This window comes from Colletotrichum truncatum (genome assembly GCF_014235925.2).
Source record: "Colletotrichum truncatum strain CMES1059 chromosome Unknown Contig_0007, whole genome shotgun sequence".
Taxonomy (NCBI): domain Eukaryota; kingdom Fungi; phylum Ascomycota; class Sordariomycetes; order Glomerellales; family Glomerellaceae; genus Colletotrichum; species Colletotrichum truncatum.
Window position 1 is genome coordinate 3,821,117 of NW_027222404.1, and position 22,791 is coordinate 3,843,907.

At 47.3% G+C, this 22,791-nt stretch overlaps 9 protein-coding genes across 9 annotated transcripts; 4 read left to right on the top strand and 5 right to left on the bottom strand.

Moving 5' to 3' along the window:
• Nucleotides 1–2,429: 2,429 nt before the first annotated feature.
• Nucleotides 2,430–3,701, top strand: CTRU02_211454 (TAM domain methyltransferase; the record flags this gene model as incomplete). The annotated part of the gene is made up of 9 exons (XM_036720479.2): nt 2,430–2,442; nt 2,496–2,518; nt 2,585–2,603; nt 2,653–2,775; nt 2,848–2,870; nt 2,921–2,958; nt 3,029–3,053; nt 3,108–3,220; nt 3,278–3,701. 9 exons carry the CDS (start codon nt 2,430–2,432, stop codon nt 3,699–3,701), a joined length of 801 nt encoding a protein of 266 aa, XP_036588222.2.
• A 515-nt stretch (nt 3,702–4,216) lies between these two features.
• On the bottom strand, nt 4,217–4,531 carry CTRU02_211455 (uncharacterized protein; the record flags this gene model as incomplete). Its single annotated transcript, XM_036720480.1, has 1 exon — nt 4,217–4,531. The coding sequence occupies one exon, from the start codon at nt 4,529–4,531 to the stop codon at nt 4,217–4,219; it is 315 nt and encodes a 104-aa protein (XP_036588223.1).
• Nucleotides 4,532–5,546: 1,015 nt separating this feature from the next.
• On the top strand, nt 5,547–6,574 carry CTRU02_211456 (uncharacterized protein; the record flags this gene model as incomplete). The annotated part of the gene is made up of 3 exons (XM_036720481.1): nt 5,547–5,964; nt 6,019–6,245; nt 6,365–6,574. The coding sequence occupies 3 exons, from the start codon at nt 5,547–5,549 to the stop codon at nt 6,572–6,574; spliced, it is 855 nt and encodes a 284-aa protein (XP_036588224.1).
• A 389-nt stretch (nt 6,575–6,963) lies between these two features.
• CTRU02_211457 (uncharacterized protein) lies at nt 6,964–8,052 on the bottom strand (the record flags this gene model as incomplete). The annotated part of the gene is made up of 3 exons (XM_036720482.1): nt 6,964–7,103; nt 7,156–7,310; nt 7,367–8,052. 3 exons carry the CDS (start codon nt 8,050–8,052, stop codon nt 6,964–6,966), a joined length of 981 nt encoding a protein of 326 aa, XP_036588225.1.
• A 924-nt stretch (nt 8,053–8,976) lies between these two features.
• Nucleotides 8,977–9,967, top strand: CTRU02_211458 (uncharacterized protein; the record flags this gene model as incomplete). The annotated part of the gene is made up of 2 exons (XM_036720483.1): nt 8,977–9,165; nt 9,218–9,967. 2 exons carry the CDS (start codon nt 8,977–8,979, stop codon nt 9,965–9,967), a joined length of 939 nt encoding a protein of 312 aa, XP_036588226.1.
• A 1,675-nt stretch (nt 9,968–11,642) lies between these two features.
• Nucleotides 11,643–12,834, bottom strand: CTRU02_211459 (chromo domain-containing protein; the record flags this gene model as incomplete). The annotated part of the gene is made up of 3 exons (XM_036720484.1): nt 11,643–12,139; nt 12,196–12,741; nt 12,795–12,834. 3 exons carry the CDS (start codon nt 12,832–12,834, stop codon nt 11,643–11,645), a joined length of 1,083 nt encoding a protein of 360 aa, XP_036588227.1.
• Nucleotides 12,835–14,146: 1,312 nt separating this feature from the next.
• Nucleotides 14,147–15,355, bottom strand: CTRU02_211460 (s-adenosylmethionine-dependent methyltransferase; the record flags this gene model as incomplete). Its single annotated transcript, XM_036720485.1, has 1 exon — nt 14,147–15,355. One exon carries the CDS (start codon nt 15,353–15,355, stop codon nt 14,147–14,149), a length of 1,209 nt encoding a protein of 402 aa, XP_036588228.1.
• Nucleotides 15,356–18,302: 2,947 nt separating this feature from the next.
• On the top strand, nt 18,303–19,708 carry CTRU02_211461 (zinc carboxypeptidase; the record flags this gene model as incomplete). The annotated part of the gene is made up of 3 exons (XM_036720486.1): nt 18,303–18,845; nt 18,903–19,010; nt 19,064–19,708. 3 exons carry the CDS (start codon nt 18,303–18,305, stop codon nt 19,706–19,708), a joined length of 1,296 nt encoding a protein of 431 aa, XP_036588229.1.
• Nucleotides 19,709–20,088: 380 nt separating this feature from the next.
• CTRU02_211462 (glutamyl-tRNA amidotransferase) lies at nt 20,089–22,191 on the bottom strand (the record flags this gene model as incomplete). The annotated part of the gene is made up of 4 exons (XM_036720487.1): nt 20,089–20,978; nt 21,032–21,127; nt 21,186–21,713; nt 21,825–22,191. 4 exons carry the CDS (start codon nt 22,189–22,191, stop codon nt 20,089–20,091), a joined length of 1,881 nt encoding a protein of 626 aa, XP_036588230.1.
• Between the last annotated feature and the right edge of the window lie 600 nt (nt 22,192–22,791).

The window sequence follows — 22,791 nt, forward strand, 5'->3', positions numbered from 1 at the left end:
GGCGAACCAGTATGCTTGATCATTCAGGTTGGACCGCAAAAGGAAGAAACAGGCACAAAAAAGAAACGCAGAGTATAAGTACTGCGTAATACGAGAAGTAGGATTGGCCCTTTCCTGAATCAGACGAAAAGGGCAAGGCCATTCTGCACGTAAACCTAATGGAAAGGTCCATCACAGCTAGGTGTGTGAATAGGTGTGTGAACATGTCCAACCATCGTAAAGCATTATTGGTTATCATGTCGGTTAATGTTTGTTGGACAGCAGATAATGATCTTTACGGTTTGTGGGCATGGCTCTGCAGCACACCACTGCGGGAGTGAGGAAGGGACAGGGGAGTGATTATCAAGGATGCTGGCGAGGTTGCATTGCTAATCCTGCATCATCTTGTTGGTAGTCGTGCTGTGCTTCCATTGTGCGTTGGCCCTTGTTATCGCCTTGAAAGAATCAAGCATCCTTGATTGATCACCTTACACATGGAAACTATACGTGGGCGAAAGTTTGTCAAGTAATCCGTCTCGATTTTGCAACCGCCCTTGCCCCGTTCCAACAGATTATTGTTTGCAGGTTTGCAGCGACAACGACAACGATTACGAGGGGAACCAGTCAAGGACTTCGTCTGCACCCACCATGGAACTCTTTCACAAGCTTCCAAGTGGTAAAAATGTATTAGCAGAGCTGCCAAGACGATTTAGACGAGAAAAGAAAGAAGGGGGGAAAAACCTTGACAAGATTAGCAGCCCATTGGATGCCGGTAGGTTAAATGCAGAGTAAGAGGGGTCATTATCGTTGCTAATTGGTCCAGAGTCTACATTTCACACCGAGGCTCGACGCCTCCCCTGGGCATGTCTTTGGATGGCATCCAGGACCCCTCATTATCCCCCTCTCGGCCACCGATGATGGCGTGCGGGGAGTCCATACCTCTCGGTTTCGAACAGCCAAAGCGCCATTTGACCTAGATTCGGAGAGTCTAAAACCTGGCGCTGCCGCGAATGGGTAGCTATTCGTCAGTACCTACGATGCTAAAGCCTGGATGAGAACAGAAAGATCGGGATTTCTCACCCGCCTAGCGGGCTGTTTAACCACCTTTAATTCAGAGACGAAATGCATTGGCGTCTTTTGGAAATTGGTGAAGGTGTTGGGCCCTGGTGCTGTTCTCAACCTCATGCAGCCACTAATCAAGCCGTCCTAGACTGCGTTTAGTGCAGTTTTCCTCCCCTCCGAAACTCGATGCTCCAAGGCCTACACGGTGCAGCCCGGGCCCTGGGACCTTCACGCCTCCCCTCTCGGCCCCCTTCTTTGCGCCGCGATATCAGCCATTTGGCCACCTCATATTACAACACACTACAGATGCAAGGCACGTCAAACGCAGCAATGCCTGTTTTCATGCATCAGCTGTTGGCGAGAGACATACCTACGCACCTTAATGTATTGCAATGATGCCCACTTCTACCTAGTTTGCCCAAGGCCACCATGTTTAAGGCACAGGACAGTTTACCTACTCCCTAACTATGTCTAATCCCCTTCTCCCTGTGTTTGCTTTCATATTTTCTCTACTTTTGGGTCTTTCTTGCTCTTGGACTTTCTCGGCCCTCGCCACTAAAAGCCAGCATTGCGGACTCGTCCCCTTCCAATTGTTGTTTGTTGCTACGCCTAACGCGCGCCAATCTGTCTTTCTTCAACTAAATTGGCTTGTGCGACCGCTGATTTCCCCCAAGTTTGACGATCACAAATTCTAATCACTCTTAGGCAGGACACTTGGGGTCGTTACTATGGCGGGGTCTCCCCTGCAACCCACTGACTGCTCTGCCTCGCCGAATTCTCCCAGTGACACCAGTCACAGGCCTGCTGGCGTCTCGTCTAACCAGGGCCCAGTACTCCAGCCAACAGGCAACCCTTCACCGCCACTAGAGGCTGTACACACACTGGCGTCCAACCCAGAGGAGCCCGCAACGCGGATCGTAAGTCAAGAATTGTGCTTTCTGATCTCACATGTTTCCCTTTCTCCGCAAAGCTCTCATAGCCCGATTCTTATTGATTGATAGGACGCCGATTCGGCCGATGCCTCCGATGCCGATGCTGATTCTGCATTAGACGTGGTAAGTTCATCACGGCCCCTTGCAAGTCTCCAGTCTCTGCTGTCCTCTGATGGACCTTCTGCAAATAACCCCATTGCTGTCGGAATGGCGCTTTCTTTCCTGGGGGGTCTCTGGGGGAAATGCAACAGGGAACAACTGCGCATGATCAGAGACGATCAAGGGCTTCCCACTTTTTTAGAGATAGAAAAATCCTTGGTCCAAAAAAGTTCTTCGTTGGTTTGAAAATTATGTTGTTAATCGGCGTTGCCTCACTAGCCGTTCCGGGATTCACTCACATCGTTACGGTCCAGTATTCGACAGTACCAACACGAAAATGGGCGTACGTATCATGCCATGAGTGCAGGGAGTAAGTTGTGGACCTCACCACTGGTGTCAAATCCAACTAATTTTGCGCAATAGAATACTTTCTTCCAAACGACGAGGTATGGCCATTCCTACAGGAACACCTTTAGCCAATGTGAAGTTAACAAGAAAATGTTGTCTCGCAGTCGGAGGTAGACAGATTAGGTGACTTTTCTTCTAATTGAGCGTGCGACTAGCACTGACAGCCAAGCAGACTTGCAGCACTATGTAATGACCCTTACGATAGGAGGTAATCACTGCCTCTGCCCCAAGAACATGGGTGCCAAGCGGGTTCTCGATCTCGGAACGGGCACCGGCATTTGGTCTATGGAATACGGTGAGAAACGTTTATCCTATCCAACGCAACTGTGCATAATCAGGAGCTGATCAAAGTTTTGCCAACTGTCAGCGGACGCGCATCCTGAAGCAGAGGTAATATTCAACCGCGTACCGACATGAGCCTGAGACTGACAACAACTTAGGTTATTGGTGTTGATCTAAGCCCCGTTCAGCCCGACTTGTAGGTCTTAATTCTCTTACCTATGGCCCAGGAAGAAGAAAATTAATCACGAGATACTGACGAACGACAGAGTACCTCCGAACTGCTCTTTTGAGGTATGGTGATAGCCAAATAGGTTATGGGCTAAGCTAACTAATACAAACCGAAAGCTCGACGACCTTGAGAAGAGTTGGACCTGGTCTCAACCGTTTGATTTCATCTTTTGCAGAATGATGACAGGTAGTTTCGCAGATAACAAAAGCATAGTGGAAAAGGTCTTTGAGTAAGCGGTCCTTCAAAAAGCCTAAATAGATACTGTCTTGACACGAATTTCACTCAGATCACTGGAGCCGGGCGGTTATTTCGAAGCCCAGGACATGGCACTTCCGCTGGGATGCGATGACGGCACGCTGACCCCTGAGTCTGATCTTTGGAAATGGGTTCTCCTTGTGATGGAAGGCATGGAGAAATTCGGACGACCTGTCAGTGCCGCCCAGCAATGGAAGGAGCTTATGGAAGCTGTCGGCTTCGAAGACGTTGTCGAAACCGTCTATAAGTGGCCGACGAATCGCTGGCCTCGAGATAAGCATTATAAAGACTTGGGCATGTGGAGCCTGGAGAATATGGATCAAGCTCTTGAGCCCGCCACGCTAGTACCTCTCACCAGGGCATTAGGCTGGTCTTACGAAGAGGTGATTGTTTTGGTTAGTAAGGCCAGAAAAGTATTGAGGGACGTAAGTGTGCATGCATACTGGCCAATGTGAGAACAAATCCGACATTAAATCGGAGTGCGAGTAGGAATGCTGACCTCATTTGCAGACATATTGTTTACGGTCGAAAACCACACAGAAAAGCCAAAGTTACAGCATGAGATTGAAGCGGGCTCAGCATTCACCCAAAGGATATAGCATTCAGAGATGAATTTGATAGTCAGCTGAGCCAGAATCCCAAGCTTGAGAAGATGAGAAACGAAAGTAAAGTATTCCTTGTACTGCATCACCCGGGCTTTATTAGACATGTTCGTCCGACTTCATGAATGTTGAATTGGCATTTCGCATAATCTTTAATAACCTATATAGTAAACTCCTCACTCACTACCAGCTGTCTTAAAACCCTCAAAGAACGACTAGGACTTCTAGAAAACCACAGTTCCCTTTCAGCTTCAGTTTCTCAAGCTCACAGCCCATGATTTTTATGCTCGGTTTCAATGTTTTGGTACTGATTTTGGGTATGTCAGTTTAGTTGTCAAGCTCGTAAGACTCTTTGAGGAAACTGACGTTTAGTAATGCACAGACTCAAGGAATTCGATGGCTGGCTCAGCCTCGGCCTCGGGCTCCCTCTTGTAGTGAACCGATTCAAGGAACTCAATAGCAGGCTCAGCCTCGGCCTCGGGCTGTGCCTCCCTCTTATAATGGACGGACTCGAGGAATTCGATGGCCGGCTCAGGCGCCGCTTCGGGCTGTGCCTCCTTCTTATAGTGGACGGATTCTAAGAATGAAATGCTTGCTTCCTCATTCGATTCAGGCTTTATTCCTGAGGGGGCTGCTACGGCTAAGCAGGCACCAACAACGAGAAGAATGGCGGAAGTCTTCATTGTCAAATAGTGAGACTTTGTCTTGGGGTTTGTCTAGAAAGCAATTATGGTATGATAGAACGTTTTCGACAACTGGAATCATGTTTCTCTCGGGCGTCGTATGACCTCTTTATATCATGATATTGCAAGCTTGGATGAGACTGCGCATGACTCTCACTGGAGTCGTATCCGTCAAGCGAGCTAAAGCAGATAGGGAAGCTGGAGTTGGTTCTAAAGACCCAGTCTCGGCATTCGTGTTCCCGAAGGCGTCAGCAAACGTCAATTGCGAATGATGACTACCAACCCCACTATCAAGTTCCAGGAACTTCTGTTGAGGGGCTTGAAGGTTCACATGATAAGACATCTTATCTCGGCAAGATCGTCCAGGTCCTTGTTGACCCTGGCAAGTAAGTTTGCCTTGTCCAATCATAAGAGAACAACAGCACTTGGCTCATTGCGACCAACACCAGAAACCCAATAAAGGAGGCAACAGTAGATTTTGGACTGCTCGTCTTATGCCAAGAAACAACATGATAGTTCTCAACTGCTTGGCTTGGCGGTAGCGGACCTTATCACTTTTGACAGTACGGGGTTCTCGGGTTTGAGAGATTTGATCGAAACAAGCTTTTGTCCCCAGACCATCTGACGAAACAGGAAGGTAGACAGATGTGTCAATTTGTTGAGTCAGGAGAAGATTGTAGATTAAATGAATCCAAGACTGGGGTACCTGGGTAGTTAGAGCGAGTGACCCCAATTCCGCGGTAGCCTGTGGAGAACCACATGGACGCGTAGTGCCGGCAACGCTACGCCGTGACCTCAGAAAAGAGTTGATAACGTGCTTGTCTATATGAAGTAATGCACACGGCGAGTCATGTCGCGTATGGTCACTCCAACTTCCCAATTAGGCCTTTGCCATGATTCTCTATTTTGTCCTCAAGACTTGTCAATCTGTAAGTCTTCCTTTGTCAGGCTTTGATTTTCTACATCGCCTCATCTTATCAGTTTTAGTTCAGGCCGGCCTTTCAGCATGCCAGAAATGCTCTGTCAGACTTATGGAGAAGAGCTCGAAGAAACTGAGGCGGAAGCATTTCTCTTAAACAGTGCTCGGTCAAACATCTCTCATGGCGGGCGCATCGCAACAAGGCTTAGGCAGAATATCTTTGGTTTGATCCTTCTTATTATCAGCTGCGTAATGTTTTGCCTCTCCTTGTGGGTTCATCTCCTACCAGTGCGGCCAACAGACCAGCAGTGTGTGAGACAGCTTAACGCCCCATGTATGCCACATGCCGACAGAATCAAGCTTCAACTAGGGATGCTAATGCTGTTGATAGCCCCGGTTTATGATGTCTTTGAATATGAAGACGTACAGTTTGATAACGCGTTCTGGAAGCCGAGCCCTTACAAGGGCAAGCCAACACCTGAACTGGAGGCGAGGTGGAAGGAGTTGTGGTATTGTAGGTATAGGTTCGGTTAAGTTCAAGACACATTTGCTAACACACTACCATCAGATGGCTCATTTGACTTGCCAGATTCTTATCTAGAAGCTCTTAACAAGTCCTCCGAGGGGCATGAAGGAGACCGTTGGGCGCGTACATCTTCTGGAAATCTTCTTGCTGGCCTTGAAGTTTTCCATAATTTACATTGCCTCAATCTCCTGAGACAATTCGTGCATAGGGAAGAATATGATTACAGCGGAGATCCAGCCTTCCATGGAGATGCAGAGCTGGTCCTTGCGGTAAGTTGATCATAAAATGTCCGGGGCCTCCTGTCACACACGCCGAAGGCCCAGTTGGTGTATATCAAGTCAACTTGGGAAAAAGTCAAGATGAATTTACAGTTCTGACCTCGATTTAGCATGTTGACCATTGCATTGAAGCACTCAGGATTAGACTGCAGTGTGCTGGCGATGTGACACCGTTTTTGCACACAACGGGAGCGAAAGGGATACAGCCCGATTTTGATTCCCAACACAGGTGCCCTAAATATGATCGCATAATTGAATGGGCTAAAGAAAGGCAAATCATGGTAAATAAACCTGCGACACATGAAGGTCATGGTCATTAATGACGAGCGTAAAGAGAGTCACGGGTGTACGGTCGTAGGGTTACTTCCTGCCGCCATTTGGACAAGTTCAGGGGAGATCTCTTACTTCTCGGCTTAGGTCACAAAGCTTTGGTGTCAAGATCAAAATGGGCACAACAACCCATAGACGTATGTTATTCAATTATGAGGAAATTCAGCCTGATACCATAAATCGCCAAGTTTTGATACCTAACAAATCAACTGTGCATCCCATGTCCTTAAAGAATGGACTCTTCTTGCGCCGGCCAGCGTTAAGTCAAGCTTCAAATCAAGCAATGGCTTCCAGTCTTCTCGGTAAGCCCCAACCGATACTCCATCATCGCCAAAAATCCAGGTTCGCAGACGGTTATATGCAGGTAAATAGGTATCATCTAATACAGACCAACAAGAATATCACCGCGGACGCGAGCAGTTATATGAACCTCTGCCTCCAAGTCCAACTTGATGCCGACCATGAGAGCAGCTTTCGTCAGTTGGCCCTTGTCGTCAACAGGGCCCTTCAAGAGGTTGCCTATATTTATGTGAGATCAATGAAGGAAGTCAAAAGCGGGTAGAAATCTTACCAATTGGACCGTTCGCGTTGCCGGAGAGGTTTGGCATGGGAACGGGCAAGCCAGGTTGAGACATGTTGGGTCTGAGTTGTCCGTTGTTGGGAGGGTATGAAGTAGGGTAAGCAGGAGCACGCTGCTGCTCGGCGGTGTCAGACTTTTGGCTGGTGCTGGACGTATTAGTGGCTTGCGCGTCTGAATGTATTTAATGTACGGGTTCCCTTACGGAGAAGACATTGTGGTTAAGAATTTGACAACTTGGTCTTGTAGGGAGACTTGTAGTTCTTCAGGTGAATTAGACACGTCGAGCTCGTCAGGGTTGAGAAGACCTCGCTCGAGCAAAAACTGCTTTGATGGCGACTTTGGAGATGGTTTCGGACTGGTTGCTTGAGGGACTGCGAGGTCTTTCGGAACAGTGTTGTTCTCAATAATAGAGGTCAGAGAAGCTAGGGATCTCTGAGTGGAATGGCGGCGCTTATCAACAGGAGGTTCGGACTCTTGAGGAAGTGATGAGGCTCGAGAGCGATTGGCGTTGGAGGGGGGGAAGTTATTATTGTCTGTGGACACTCGGATCGGAAGCTTGAATGAGAGAGATCTTCTGAGAGCTCCTGGCGCAACAGAATTGTCCTCGGATGGCGGAGGCGGTGGAGTTGAAGTTTGGGCTCGGCTCGGGTTGGCAGGGGCTTCAGCAGGGATTGATGCAGCTGAGGCAGACAGGCGCTTTGACGACGTGCTAGAAGCTCGAGGTATGTAGCCTGGTCTCTTGGTTGTTGATTGCTGCTGCTGCTGTGAAGGCTCAAATTTTGATGATATCGTGGCGATCGGGGAACCAGTTCCCACGGACCTTTGTCTTTTATGTTGCGTAGCTGCGGTGTCGAGTTGTTGGGGTTGTAGGTCTGCCTGCTTGACCATCTTGGAGGGGGAACACGAGGAGCTTTAAGCTTTAGTTGCGAACGCGACCGAAAGAACCCGGTATAACTATTTGATGCTATTACTCTCCTTTACGTATCCATCCTAGACAAACTTGCAACAACAACAGAGGTGTTCTGGGGAACAAAATGACATCGTCCGATGTTGAAACCAGCCGCTCGGATTGTATTTGGCGAGGTTTGTTTTGTCAGCCTTGGCTAGAACCCGCTAGCGAAAGACTCTCGCTCATGCGGATAATGTTCGCGTTTCCAGAACATCTGAAAAATGGCCTGTGTGGTACGATTCGTATCAGTAGATAGAACGGTTTTTCGTTGCATCGGGGCTCGTCTGCGTCTCAGAGTGCCTTCATGGGCGGCCAAACAAGGATCATGAGCCCACCACACCCATGCAAGCAACCCTTATGCCGGGGAGTTTCAACGGCACCGATCAGGGGTCCTCAAAGATCTGCAACATGGGAATTCCATCTGACATTTCGCAAATGAGCCCATTAAAATCAGATTTATGGTCGAGGTCCACATACATCAGTCGATAATACTAGGCTAGCATTCAACGTCTGTTCTGAACTTCGTGAGGTTTCAAAGAGTGAAACAATTTAAGCAACACCTGAATTTACGGGGCCAGAAATCACCCCGAAACCGCAGCTTCCAATTCACTGCAATCGCCACGTTCACCTTTACGACCTACAAGGGCCATACCACTACATCCTGAAGAGTCAAGGAGACACGTTGCTTTACAAAGCTGTTGCTTGTAGAAAGGAAACAAAGGAATACCCGTACACGTTATTCGTGTCTACATGCGATTGTTGCATTGATTCCGCAGTCATCGTTATTCGTCGTGAGCTGTTTTCATATTTCGATTCGAGCTTTCTCAGCCTACCCAGTCCATAATTGAGACGCAGGGGTGGAGATGGTCCTTTCGCTCCTCATCAGTTTCGGCACAGCCGTTGGGGCCTCCGAAGGCATCAAAGCCTCAATGGCTAGATCCCGGAGGGAGGAGCATCGAAGCCGAAAGAACAATCTTATCGTCCACTGCCCCAAGTCGTCACAGTACAGCCCTTGCCTCGAAGGGCGGCGGGTGGTATTATCCGGAGACAGAGTAGGTCTAATCTCTGTATCAAGGCTTGAAAGATGTACTGACAGTAGAGAAGCTCTTCATTGACACCGGAACTGTTCATGATGCTCCGTTCGGGCACCCCTTCGAAGGATACTACATACCTTATCCAGAATCCAGGTATGCCGGACTAGTTACAACCATCACGCATGAGGCGCCCATCATGAACTGGGTCTTTGTAGATCCAGTAACATACGCGCTGCGCTTTGGTGTGCGCGCAGTGGCAGATGGTAATCTCACAGGGCCGTTCGACTGCACCCGACAGGATCGTCGACTCACTTTTTGTGGGTGGGAAGGCTTCTGTGCCGTGCTTGAAGACAGCGGTGTTTGGGGTCTGTACTTCGACCGAGATGGAGATGGCCTTCGAAAGATGTTCGGGCAGGAAGGACGTGTAGTTATTGAGATTGAGCTCATAAGAAGCGAATTGAGGACTCCGAAGCCAGACTATTCCGAACCGGAGCCAACAGCTGATGCAACGCAAGAACAAGCTCAAGCATCACAGGAAGCGGCAGAAAAGCCTGCGGAAACCTCAATACCAAGTCCTGTCACGACTAAGGTGGCTGATATTAAGAACAAAGAAGGCGAGATTTCAATTAAAGAGGCTATGAATGAGGAAAAGAATCCTAGTCTAGTTGAAGGTCAGCATGATCAAGATATGTGCTCTGTCTTTTCAGAAGCACTATCGACAGAATCTACCAGCAGCGGAGGAACCGGAAAAAAGGGAAGAAAAAGAAGGAATAGAGGTGTTAAGAAACACAAAGGCTCAAGCGTCGAGACATCAGAGTAAGCCGAATAGTTTAGAAGAATGCGTACATGTGGTCTGAAGCATACGTACGGACAGTGACTTCGGCAGCTGGAGCCGATTTGGGCGACGATAAAGCGACACGTTGTGTACGTGTCATAGAACTGGTTAATGGAATTGTGGCGGCTTAATTTCAACAAGCACTTTATTATCAGCCCATAATTCCCAAAAGCAGACAACTGGTCTGATAAAAGGCAATAAGTACCCCTGAACGGATTGCGGGAGGAAGTGGTTGGCAGGGGTTGCTAGCCAGTTCGTGTGGTAGACGACACATGAACTCAATGGTAGGGTAAAGTAGCCGATGAGACAGTAAATTGTTTCCTGCCGGGGCAGTATCTGACAGGTACAGTGTTGCACTCAGACCAGACTCTGCAACAATACCTTGTATGACTTTGTTTGTTTCAATCATGCCCCAGTATGTTTCTCGACTTGGCTCTGAAGGTTTTGACGTGCGTTTCGGTTACGATGATTTTGAGGGTTGAGGTCATTTCTGGTAATAAGCAGAGTGGGCTGGTGCTTCTTGCTATTCGTAACTAGCTCTGCCCTATTTCTCGATGATTGTTCTCTAATTGCCTGCGTTCTCGAAATGGTTGTATGTTACTTAGCCACCTCAACTATGAAAATATCTAAAAGCCGCATAAAAATACTGGCGTCTGGAGCTATGATTTGGGCGAAGCCAGCAATATGCTCCAATTTGGTTGCTCCATTCACTTCACAAGGAAGACTAGCAAATTAATTCCTTTGAATTAAAAATGATGGAAAGTAGACACCGTAGTCTCCTTTATTGGTCAGCGGCGGTATCAGGAGCAAGTTGCGCGCAAAACGTAATAGCTCCAAGTCCGGTACAACGCTCTCGATATGACCATGTTGCCACCGCCGGCATAGCCAAGTGAACGTCTCAAGCAGGCTTAAAAATGCTGAGACGAGGCTTGTGGTTCTCATCTACAATGTTGGAAGACTGTATTTCATGGTTTATACCCATCGGAGCCCTTTAGCTCCTCGTCCAAACAAACTTGCGAGACAATTTAGGAGGCAACAACCAACGCAAGTGTGCCGCTCTATCCGAGGATGCAGAATTCAGCGGCTTCAGAGCCTGGTAAAAAGGATTGAAATGACCGCATCTAACAACAATGACAAAACCCATGGGGATTCGTCAAGGGCTATTGTTCCATAACCGAAATCAATGTCACGGGCACCAGTGAGATCTCTCGGCCTAAAACTTGAGCGTCATTCGTGTGCGTGTTGTATTTGGTGAATCACCCTGCTTGTGTTTTGGTGGAGGCTCTAACCCGGTAGATGGTATAACTGGAATTGTACTTGTGCCTGTACTAGGTAAGTTGCAAGCAAAGCTTTTCGAAGACTTGGAAAATGAACTACTCATGAAAATTTGGAATATGTTGGCTGATTACAAGTGATATTAGGAACCAGTAGAGTATTTGGATCGAAGGTAATATCAAAAGTTTTAACTGAGCAGTTGAGAATATAGTCATAATTCATAGATGGTCTAGTTCTACCAAATATTGAATGGCACCAGGTAGAACAAGACAAGGCTCAGGACCATAAAAGTTTATCCAACGAAGTGTAGAGCAACTCAAAGTCGTCGCACCCTCCAGAACGCCGAAAATACACCACTTCCATCAAATTGCGCCAAGCAATACAATTACTCCTCCTTCTCTTCTTCGTTGTCGTAACGACCAAGGCGGCCCAGAGGGCTCACCATGAAGACATCCTCCCACCGTCCGCTTGCGGCCTTTCCATCCCAGTCACCACCACTGTAGAGTGGGAGACGCAGTTTGCCCGTGCAGTGCTCGTCAATGAAGCGGCAGACCTTTTGCATGTCACCGACAGTGAAGTCGTCCATGAACCACAGCATCGTCCGAGGGATATCTGCAGGGCTTAAGCGCTGAGTCTGGGCGGAAGGAGGTGCAACAGACGAAGCGCGCGTGCTTTTCCGGCGTGTCTGTGGTTGTGTGCGGACAGGAGATGGGATGAGGTTGGTGTTTTCGTCTGAGGGCCCCTTGGGTTGCCGCCGTGCAGAGCTCGGTTTGGGTGTTGTCGCCTGAGGGGCTTCGGAAGGAGGCTGCGAGGTTCTTCGCTTGGATGTTGAAGATTTGATCGCAGGGGTTCTCGTGGCAGGCGTTGACTCGTACCTGGATGCTGTTGACTCTGGTTAAGAAACGCTCAAAATAGGCAGCGAGAGTTAGCAAACTTACAGCGTCGGCGCTTGTCGGTCACAAGGTCTGTGTGTTCGACGAGACTCTCACGCTTGCGCTTCGTGCTTTGCTTCACAGGCGTCGCAATCGCGTCGACAGCCGGCTTGGTTTCGTTTGCTCCAACCTCCTCGGGGCGTAAGGGACCCAGAAGAGCAGCCTTTACGTTCTCGTCATCTACATAACCGCAATAGTCGATCAAAACATCAGGCGCGTCGACGCGAATCTTGTTTGCGGGCTCCCAGGAGACATCTTCGCCCTCATCCGAGTATCCCAACCATTGGACAAGTACCTGCCATTGCCCACGAACGCGACGATGTTTTATGATTCTGAACGGATGATATAGCTCTCCAATTCCAAGCACGTCCTGACGCGTTTTGCCCTTAAAGCTGGCCCAGTACTCGTATAGAAGAGCTGGGAGGTGTTCTTGGATATCCCATTCAGAAATGTCTATCCGGTTGGTTTTGGCAAGGACTATGAGAGTCACGAGAGCAGTTTCGGGATCGAGGGTGTGTCCGACGACCTTCTTGATCGTTTCGTACGGAAAGTCTGGAGAGGAAAGTGTCAATTGAGAATGTGAGAGTTGAACACAAGCAGCTTACCCTGCTCAGAGAGCTTTGAGCGAGATTTTCCTCGAGCCATGACTGTTGCGCTTGGACGTTGAAGGAGAATGTGTTGAAGACGTGATGCCTGCACATAGAATGCAACAGGTTAGATTCGTTACTGAAGGTTTAAAGTGTCGCGCCCCGGACGCGTTCGCGTTAACCCTGTTTTATTTTTATTTTATTTCCACTATTCTCTCTTGTCTTCGGTCTGGTCGGCCACTCGGCGCCGCTGTGGGGTCTATTTTATGGAGACCCTCCGCTGTACGCCGTAGTACATCATCGCTATATGCATCAAACAACGCGGTATTTGTTCCCCGTGTACCAGATAATTTGAAATTCGAAACTTAACACGCCGGGATGGACAATTTTCATCCCAGCAGTCACTTATCCGCCTGGACCGATATTTCTGGCTTTCCCGGCTGTAATGTGGTATGAAGCTCCGCCAGTCCTCCGTAATCACAGAGTAAAATCCAGCTGTTGCCTGAAAAGGTAAATACCTGAACCAATAAAGAGGATCAAAGTGTAATAAATATCAATTTCCAGGAATTTTAGAACGTTGTTATGAATTCTTAAGCGCTAAGGGTGTGCGGCTATTCATGGCTAATGATAGCCATCATATAATGACAAAAGGTTACGGCAAGGGCCGATCACACGACGTCGAGCTGCACGTAGAGGTGAACTTCTAGTCTGGCAGCCCTTCGCCTCAGTCTGCCCGAAGGCCAAGCGGTATCTTATTACCTATATGAGACTGATAAGTATCTGCATCTTACTTGTCACCTTCCAAGATGACGAATTAGACAGTACATAGGTTTTCTGCCTAATAGAAAGATGAACTCGAGATGTTGACAGCACCTAGATGAAATTCTCAAGATTTCAACAGCACTTAAGAGGCAACCTCTTACCCGCCTGTCGTGGATCAACATTTGCAAGTTACAATCGACTGGGGTATACTTGGAATGCTGGAACACTTAGAGGACGGTCCACAGGTAGCCTTCTTCTTCAATCTAGAGGCGTCTTCTCTTTATGGCGGTTATTACGAGAGCGTAACGTACCCAGTGATGTTATTTTGCGATTCAGTGGCCTATGCTCCAGATGCTGCAATGACGTGTCAAGTCAAATCGGACTAAGAATACCGGAGGTACGCAACTTCTGTTTATCACTACTACCGAATGGGTTTTAACCTCTAATGCAATTGTACCATGCTTGAATGCTCTCCTCTACCGAGAAAAAAAAAAAAAAGAAAAAAGCCCGCGCACTCTACTTTTAGCAGATTCTATGGTCTAAAGGTCTAAAAAATGTCGTTTCTCGTGACTCATGTTTATCTTCTATGCCAAATCCTCAAACCACTTCTATGCCCATCCGATTTTTAGAAGCTTGTAGCCACTCTCATCGCCTCGCCCAACTCCACTGCGTTTTTCGATGATCTCATTGTACAGCGCTGTAAGCTGTTTCCCGTTCTTTCCCCGGGGACGATCAACCGCCGTGAAAGCGCCCTCTACCGTGTCGCTGACACCATTGAATTTGCCATTCCAGCGAACAGTAACTAGAAGCCAAAACACTCCATCCGGTGCGAGCAGTTGCGTCGCGCAATCTCGCAACCAGGTTGCGTGTTCTGGTGCGTAAATGACGTCTGTTGCGATGATAATTTGCGCCGAGACATCCAAGGGAGCCTCTAACACGGGCGCGGACCAGTCGAGGGCCGTCATCTGGACGGGGCTCGACTCCGAGGAGGGGAAGTTGATAGAGATATTCGACTTCAGATTGGCGAGTACCGCAGGGTGGTAGTCCGTTGCGACAATGACTGATCTCGATGCACCCAAGTGGGGAAGCATTTTCCCGAGTGCCAGGCTCACGAGTCCAGTTCCTGCACCCAACTCGATGATGCGCGGCGAGGAGCCGAGTGAAGGTTGTGTAAGGCCAAATCGGGCCGGGTCGGCGCACATGAGATCCGAAAGGACAATGGATGCACCCCAACTTTGAAGACCGACGTCGTCTGGGTCAGCAGAATTCGTCCCTGCAAGTCGGTCATTGAGCCGGACTGTCACGGGAACACGACTATCAGTTGCCGCAAGCAAGAGTTGGAACGAAAAGTCTCGGGTGTAGTCGTTATCACTCTCATCTTGGTCGTCATCATCCTCAGGAGGGGCGAAAAAGGACTCAAGAACGCAGGAAGCCTGCTCAAGGGCAAGCTGACAGGCGTCCTCTGAGGTAAAACAGGATAGGGTCTCGGCTCGGGCGATAAAGCCCGTCAACCAGCGTTCGGCAAAGCTGCGTTCAAAAAGATCGGCTCGGAGGGCCGCAATATGATGGTCAACGCCATCAATCTCTTCGTGGTCGTCATCGGTCTCAGACACATAACCGGAGTCGACTACGGATGCAGCATGATGAGAAAATTTGTGGTCAGGGTTCAACTGGAATGCAACGGAGATGGGAAGTGAGCAGTAGATGGTCGATAGGCTCTGGATAGCGGATGCAACCTGAGACTCGGTGAGTTGATCCAAGGTCCGGAGCGGCGGAAGGCTGCTCGATGGCGGCAGCGGATGTGCTGCTGGCTTCATCTGAACCCGTTTCTTTGGCGATGGCGATCAGCCTGTGTGGATAAGGCGGGGGGGGCAAAATGTGCCGTATCTAGTAATTAACGTCGGATGAAGAAGTCAAAAGGACAGAAGGCCAAAGATACTGAAGGGAAATTCGTACTAAAAAGACCATCATGTAATACCAAGTGCCCACCTATTACTCACTGACAATCAGGGTAACGGAGATAAGGTCCCAGACACCAGTGGGACCCGCCTTCCTAAATGAGGGCATCGTGAAAATTTTTGGCTGCCCTACCCTTGGGCTTGTGTGGACGTGGCTTGTGCTTTGGGTGCCAGACTCCGGGAATCGCACTCGCTATTCATTCCGTAAAGTACTCCATAATCCTGAATCCATCTCGATTTACCCCAGATAAAGGAAACATTGGACCCGCAAGAAAATGGGAGGATGGAGCGCATGTCACATTATCTCGCTTTAGAGAGCCGAGGGCAGGGTGGCGGCATCTTTTCGGCCAGGGCCGTCCAACGTGTCTCAGTAAATCACAAGTCACTTCTTCAGTGCGGCTCGATTGAGTTGAATCGGGGTACGTATATGCCATGCACAGCTCTGAGCTTCTAGCCATCTTTCAGCACGTGTCTGAGATGGCAATTTGGATTGGACATTGACCACATCTGCATTGTTTGTCATCTCGAGCCCGGCCTCGCCCCGATAGAATTTTTTCCCTTTTTTTTTTTTTTTTTTTTTTCTTTTTTTCCTCCCCTTTTTCTTCCCTTTTCCCCCCTTTTGGCTCACTTTTGTCCCAGGTGATTAGTGGGTCTGAGTGCTCAAGGGCTCACGGCCCATTAAATGACTCGGTTTTGCCATTGCCACTTTTCATTCACCGCTTTCTTCTCTTTTGGGCCGACACGACAACCTCTTGCACCCATTGGTTCAATCGCCCAAACCGACATCATGATCGGGATTGTCGGTATAAATACGTCAGAGCCTCAATAAGGAAAATTAGTGAGCTGAGGGGAAGCAACGGTTTAGACAAATTTTAGAGACCCTGAAAGACTTAATGATGTCGTGCTATCTGTGGCGTTTCAATTCCTCTCATCGTCATTCGTGAACTGTGACTGACATTTAATACCTAAACTGCACCATCTGCCAACAACAGAAAAGTCCCTATTTCGTCCCTACATTAAAGGCATTATCCATCCCCTTAACTCCTCGTAAAAATGAATTAGTTGTTGAATGCGACAATGCCCGTCATTTTAGACCAAGATCATGTCTGGGTCAAGGGGCATCGCACAGCGCCTTCTCAACGGTCAACGAACAACCCATAAAAAGTCTGATTCCTGAAACCTTCAGTTCTTGGAGGCGCAAGAATTTGCTAGCACTTTTTTACTGAACTATAACGAATCCTTCATCCCCAAACCCTCTTTCTCAAAGCATTCTGACTATAGATTGTTCAACTAGTACGATGAAATGAATGAGACGGAAGTACATTTATTCAATGTTCTTCGCAATGGATGCTGTCCGAACTGGCAGCACAGTGTTAGTTGTCACACATAAAGCCGGACTCACTACGACACAGGAGGCTTATAAATGCAGCTCTTTTACGGAGAGAACGAGTTGAACACGCTGTAGGTGTTTTAGTTAACACATAAATAGCCAGTGAGTTTTGTCATGGCTGCGAAACTCTTCTTCATTCAACTTTTAGAACCGCCGGTGTGGTGGTCCGCGCGATTGCATATTTGGACATCAACCTATGAGCCTTTTGCTCCGAACGAATCAAGAAGGATTGAAGATGCCCTACATATACAATGTGTTGAGTGAGGCAGACCAACGCTTCATTGAGTCCATGTACTATTTCAGGGGCCAATGCAAAATGACAACTGAACTCACTTGGAGTCTGGACGAGCAAGCAAATACTAGTTTTGTCCTTAACGTTAGTATTGAGATTACAGAAGTGCCCGTAACGTGGAATATCCTATAATGGGTGAAACTGGTGCTATACTGGTGTATGATCTGAGAGAGGTTTAGAAGTGCGGGCTGAAGTGGCAGTGGAAGATATCCCGTTTGGCTGCCCGCCACCAGCCCAGTCCCGCGGTCACCCAGTCACTTCAGTCCGGAACTCCGGTTATTGCAACAATTAGTACACAAGTCCCAATTAGTACAATGCGCTTGGTTCACTCTTGAGGCGGCTTGAATATTACTTTTATGGATGAGAAATACACCGAGATCAATCAATTTCTTGCAAGGTTTCGCATAGCAAAGTACACCGAGGAGACTTAGTTTTCATTTATAGGCTATCATCATTGGATAAGTTCCCCACACATTTCAGTTGGCTTGAAGAGTTAATAATTATGGGGTGATCCCGCGGGTTATTTTTTGCAAGTCCCGAAAGTGCACAGGGTAGATTGCGATGGACGAAAGTAAAATTGCGTGCGCGATCTGTGCAGATCATATGGCGTGAGTTGTATCCCGAACTACGCCACCGACTGTGTAAAGAGAATTTCAAGTGTGCTATGGCCACCAACATCAACTGCAGGTTGAGTTTGTTGATGAGCTAAAGACTTGAGTAGCAGCATTTTTTATGTCACCTCCCACTCTGCTAGAATTCCTAAGAGTTCCATGGATCAAAAGCGACCGATAAGCAATCAAGGTCAGTGTGACGACATGAGCTACCAACCTTCTGCTCAGAGAGAAGTCATGTTGAATGATAAGATATGCCAAGGCTGCCAAGTGCTGTCTAGAGTATATTTGGAAGGTTAAAATGCAGCCCAGGCGAGTTCACTGCAACGTCGTCTTGAAATTGAGGGGTTTGCGTTGCAGCGAGGATACGGACAAACTTCTTGAGCTCCAGTTGAGTAAGAATACAGCAGTGTAAGTATTTTTCCTCCACGTAAAGGATGCGAATAAATACCACCTGCTGTCACAGCGGTAGGTCAATTTTGGCATTCAGCCTTTCTTTCTCATTCCCACTTAATGATCACAATGCGATCTCTTGTTCTGTTCACTCTGTTAAGTGCAGTGGCATGCGCCAGCAGCTCTGTTTCCTATGACGGCTACCAAGTCTTTCGAGTGAAGACTGGGGCTGATCGAGCCATAGTGCAAGAGAAACTAGCATCTGTCGAATATGACGAGTGGAACAGCATCACAAATCAGCATATCGACATTGCAATTCCACCAGGGCAGATTGGAAAGTTCAAGTCTTTGGGACTCCAGTTTCAAACAATGCACAATGACTTGGGAACTTCCATTGCAGCAGAGTCATCCGCTGGTTCGGTCTGGAAGAGACAAGTTGATGACCTGAGTTGGTATGATAGCTACCACTCTTATGACGATCATAGGTCATATCTGGAGGCACTACACGCGTATTTTCCCAACAATTCAGAAATAGTATCGTCTGGGACATCATTTGAAGGCAGAGACATCTTTGGTATCCACTTCTGGGGAGCGGATGGACCGGGAAAACCAGCAGTCTTGTGGCATGGAACGGTCCACGCCAGAGAATGGATCGTAGCGCCGGTTAGTACTCTAAAAATGAAAGTTTTACAGAAAGTTTTTCTGATGAAAAATACTTAGGTGGTGGAGTACCTCACGCTTCAGCTCATTCAAGGGTACGGTGTCGATAATACCACAACAGGTTTTGTAGACGCATATGACTTTTGGGTTTTCCCTTTCGTCAACCCAGTAAGCCGTTCAACCAGCTTTTGTGGACCAATATCTGACTCGATGTGTGGCAGGATGGATTTGTTTACACTCAAACAACTGAACGACTGTGGAGAAAGAATCGCCAACCACCTCCTATTACAACGAATTCGACATGCTATGGGCGTGATATAAACCGGAACTGGTCATACAAGTGGGATGCCAACCCCTCAGGTGCTTCTACAGACCCTTGCTCCAATACATATAAAGGAGTAGAGCCAGGTGATACCCCAGAGATTAAAGGTTTGCAGCAGCTAGTAGATACGCTTCGGGACACAAGCGGTCTTAAGCTCTACATCGACTGGCACAGCTACAGCCAGTATTTCCTCGCTCCAGTTGGATACAATTGTACATATTATATTGACACTCTTGGCCAACATTTGCAGCTAGCAAAGTTGGCATCGAATGAGATTCGAAAAGTAGAGGGCGTTAGGTTCACTTACGGCCCGAGCTGTGTAACCCTTTATCCGACCACAGGTGGAAGTATCGACTACACTTACGCTATTGGAAAAGCGGACTGGTCTTATTTAGTTGAGTTACGTGACACTGGAAATCATGGTTTTGTTCTGCCGCCAGAACAGATTCGGGGCAGTGCAGCTGAGCAGTGGGAAGGCATGAAAGTTATTCTCAGTCTTCTGGACGAGATATTCTTTGATGGAGAAGGCCTGGCAGCATTTTGAAGACCTAGCAAATAGTGGTGTGGCTTTTTTATTCACCTCGAATACAACTCTTAAAAGAACCAAAATTCTACTCATCTCACAAAATGAATACGCAAGTTATCTTTCTCTTCAAAAAACCAAATATTCCGGATCTGTGAACAACTTTTACTATTTATTTATTCAAAAATATCTAGCCCTCACCTTCTTAATATTGCCCCTGACGATTTGCAAGCCCTTACCAATATCAAAACTAAAGATGAGAAGAAAAAAATTGTTCTAGTCTTAACAGATAGAGTAAGCTGATTTGTTTACTATGAAAGGGGAATTGTAAAAATTTGATTGGCTAACTAGCACTTTTGTAGAACTCCTTTTCAAATGCAGCCATTTCAATCCTTTGCATGTTACAGTAAGATGTTCCCTCCATTGACGTGGCTTTTCCCAGGCAGGCTGATGCTGATGATATTGGATTTAAGTAGATCATTGACAAGCCCAAATAACATCCCATCACAACCTTTAGCGGCCATTAAATCGACGGTTACAGGCAACTGTTCCGTGCTATTTGTCACCGAGGATGCATAATCCACCTGTCCTATAGGAATCACTATGTCTGGTGTCTTAGACATAACGGATATCTTGCTAGTTGAAAAAGGTTTGGGTGACTGAGGTCCAGTAATATACCTGTCTCGAGGTGTGGACACTGGCGTTCTGGGAACGTAAAGGAGTAGCCGATTGGAGCAGGATCGTGGATCTCGATGAAGGATTTCATTGTTAAACCATTCCATGAACAGCGCCTTGCTTTTCAACCCTTCTTCAATAGTTGAATTAGATCTGTCTCCCAAAGCCCAGCGTTGCAAGGGTGCTGGGTTGATGTGAGGCAGCCTCCCTTCGTTTGCTGCGGCATAGTCTGCATAAAATGGGTCTCGCACGAGCCTTGCTTGTTCTTGAGCAGATAATACCTCATACGTGTTGTTTATAAATGAAAGAAGATTTGGTTGTTCAGGATTCATTGCGCCCCAGGACTCAGTCAAGTTGAATGGTTTTACTTTTGCTGACAGGAAGTCTGTGAGGTTAGCTAAAAATCCCTGCACAATGTGATCGAATGTGGAATTAATGCTGTCAGGAAACCCAATCGTAAGGATTTCGCTTGGATAAGAAAACGACATATTTATGTTTGATCCATACAACGATTGTGCAGCCTCAGCCCAGAGTCGCGGGTCCCGGGCTAATACACCGATTGTGTCAAATTCGGGTGCAAGTGGCATTGTACCGTTCAAGGAGACCAAACCATGACCTTTATGTGTCAGCAATCTTACCCAGAGGTTTTAGTGTCACTGATGTACTTACTAGGGCGGTTTCCAAAAATTCCTTGGACTTGGCTTGGTGATCTTATGCTTCCGCCTGTGTCCGACCCAACGGCGATATCAAGCCACTCGTAAGCCGCTAGAACGATAGATCAGCGACATGTCCAAATAAAATCAACTGAAAGTGGCTGACCAACCTTCACCGGCTGCTGGACCGGCTGATGAAGATGAAGGATCCTGGTATCCGTCCCCTCGGGGATTGAATGGAGCGTGGTAATCCACCCAGTCAGCAGTGGCACTCTCACCGTTCGCAAACTGGCTAGTTTTCATCTTTCCTATCAAAACCGCACCAGCATTGAGTAAATTCTGAATACTTGGTGCAGTTTGGTTTGCAGGTGGATATAAGTGGTACCAGGCTCTATTGCCATTGGAAGTCCTTAAGCCATGGACATCGAATATATCTTTAACCCCAATTCGAACACCTGCCAAAGGCTTTCCGATGGTTCTAGTGTAGTATAGACGCGAAGGAACAGCTACAGCCAGTGACTGTCCAGGGAGGCTAGCTGGCAACACTGAGTGGGACCCATCTCCATTGGAAATCACGGTCTCGCTGAACGCTTCCTGAACGTCCGCGTATAACCGATATGCTTGGTGCACATCGCCGGCAGATGAGGCAAAGTAGGGCCCACTAGGAATGATAGAGGTATTTCTGAGATGTGGTTGGGTTACAAAGACGGTAGTGTTGCCTAGAATTGAGATGTCTGGGCGAAAGATGGGTTGATTGTGGGATGTTGACTGGATATAAATAACTATGATAATTGTTTAATATTTTATATCGGAATGAAAAAAAAAAAAAAAAGGCAGATAAGGAAATCGGCTGATTTTGAGGTTAAATGAAAAAGAAAATATACCTTTCGAGAAGCCAGTTTGATATACATCATCTGAGCTGGAGAAGTTGGCAAGTGTTTGTTTCAGTTGGTCAGAGTCTATACCGGTCGAGTCAATTGTTACAACAGTGAAAGGAACCAAACCGAGTCCATCTGACAATTTGAAAGCATCATTTTGCACACGTCCGACAGGACTTGGGGCAACAAAATAGGAAACACCATCCAGGAAAACTGTGCTTCCTGTCAGATGAAATGTGCTGGCATTCACATGCAACGTATTGAAAGTGAAAAGAAAGATACCAAGAATAAAGTGCATGACTTTGAGTAAATGATTGAATTAAGGGCTTGAGATAGGACAATCTGGGATACACCGCTATTCCGAGGGATGTGCAAAAAAATGAATCGCAGGTTAACAGCGTGATCGATTCTACATGTATACACAATGTTCCCAGCTCAAAGTTTGTGGGTCTGATGAAAGAGCGAGGTCGGAAAAAACACAACATTCTATAGACAAACACTTTCAAGCATCGATTTATTTTACTGTTTCTTTCGTTATCTTTCTCTGCAAGGTTCAGCGTGTCCAAAAGGTTGTTACAATCTGCAATGTAACATCAAAGCCTGTGGACCTTAGACCTTGATGGTCTCTCGTCTAGCAAACCCCTGGCAGAACTTGAATAACCGCCAAAATAAGCAAGTAATCTTAGCTGATCGACGCATACCAACCCTTCTCAGTTGAATTCATTGACATTGATATGCGTCTGGTTCCCCTGTAAAGACAACTTGGTGGGACTCTGCGCTAATGCAATGAGGTGACATTAATTCTAGGTAGCTTGTCAACCTAACTCAAAGACTTATGACTCCTATTGCAAGAAATAAGATAACATTTTATCATTAATAAATAAATAAATATATGATA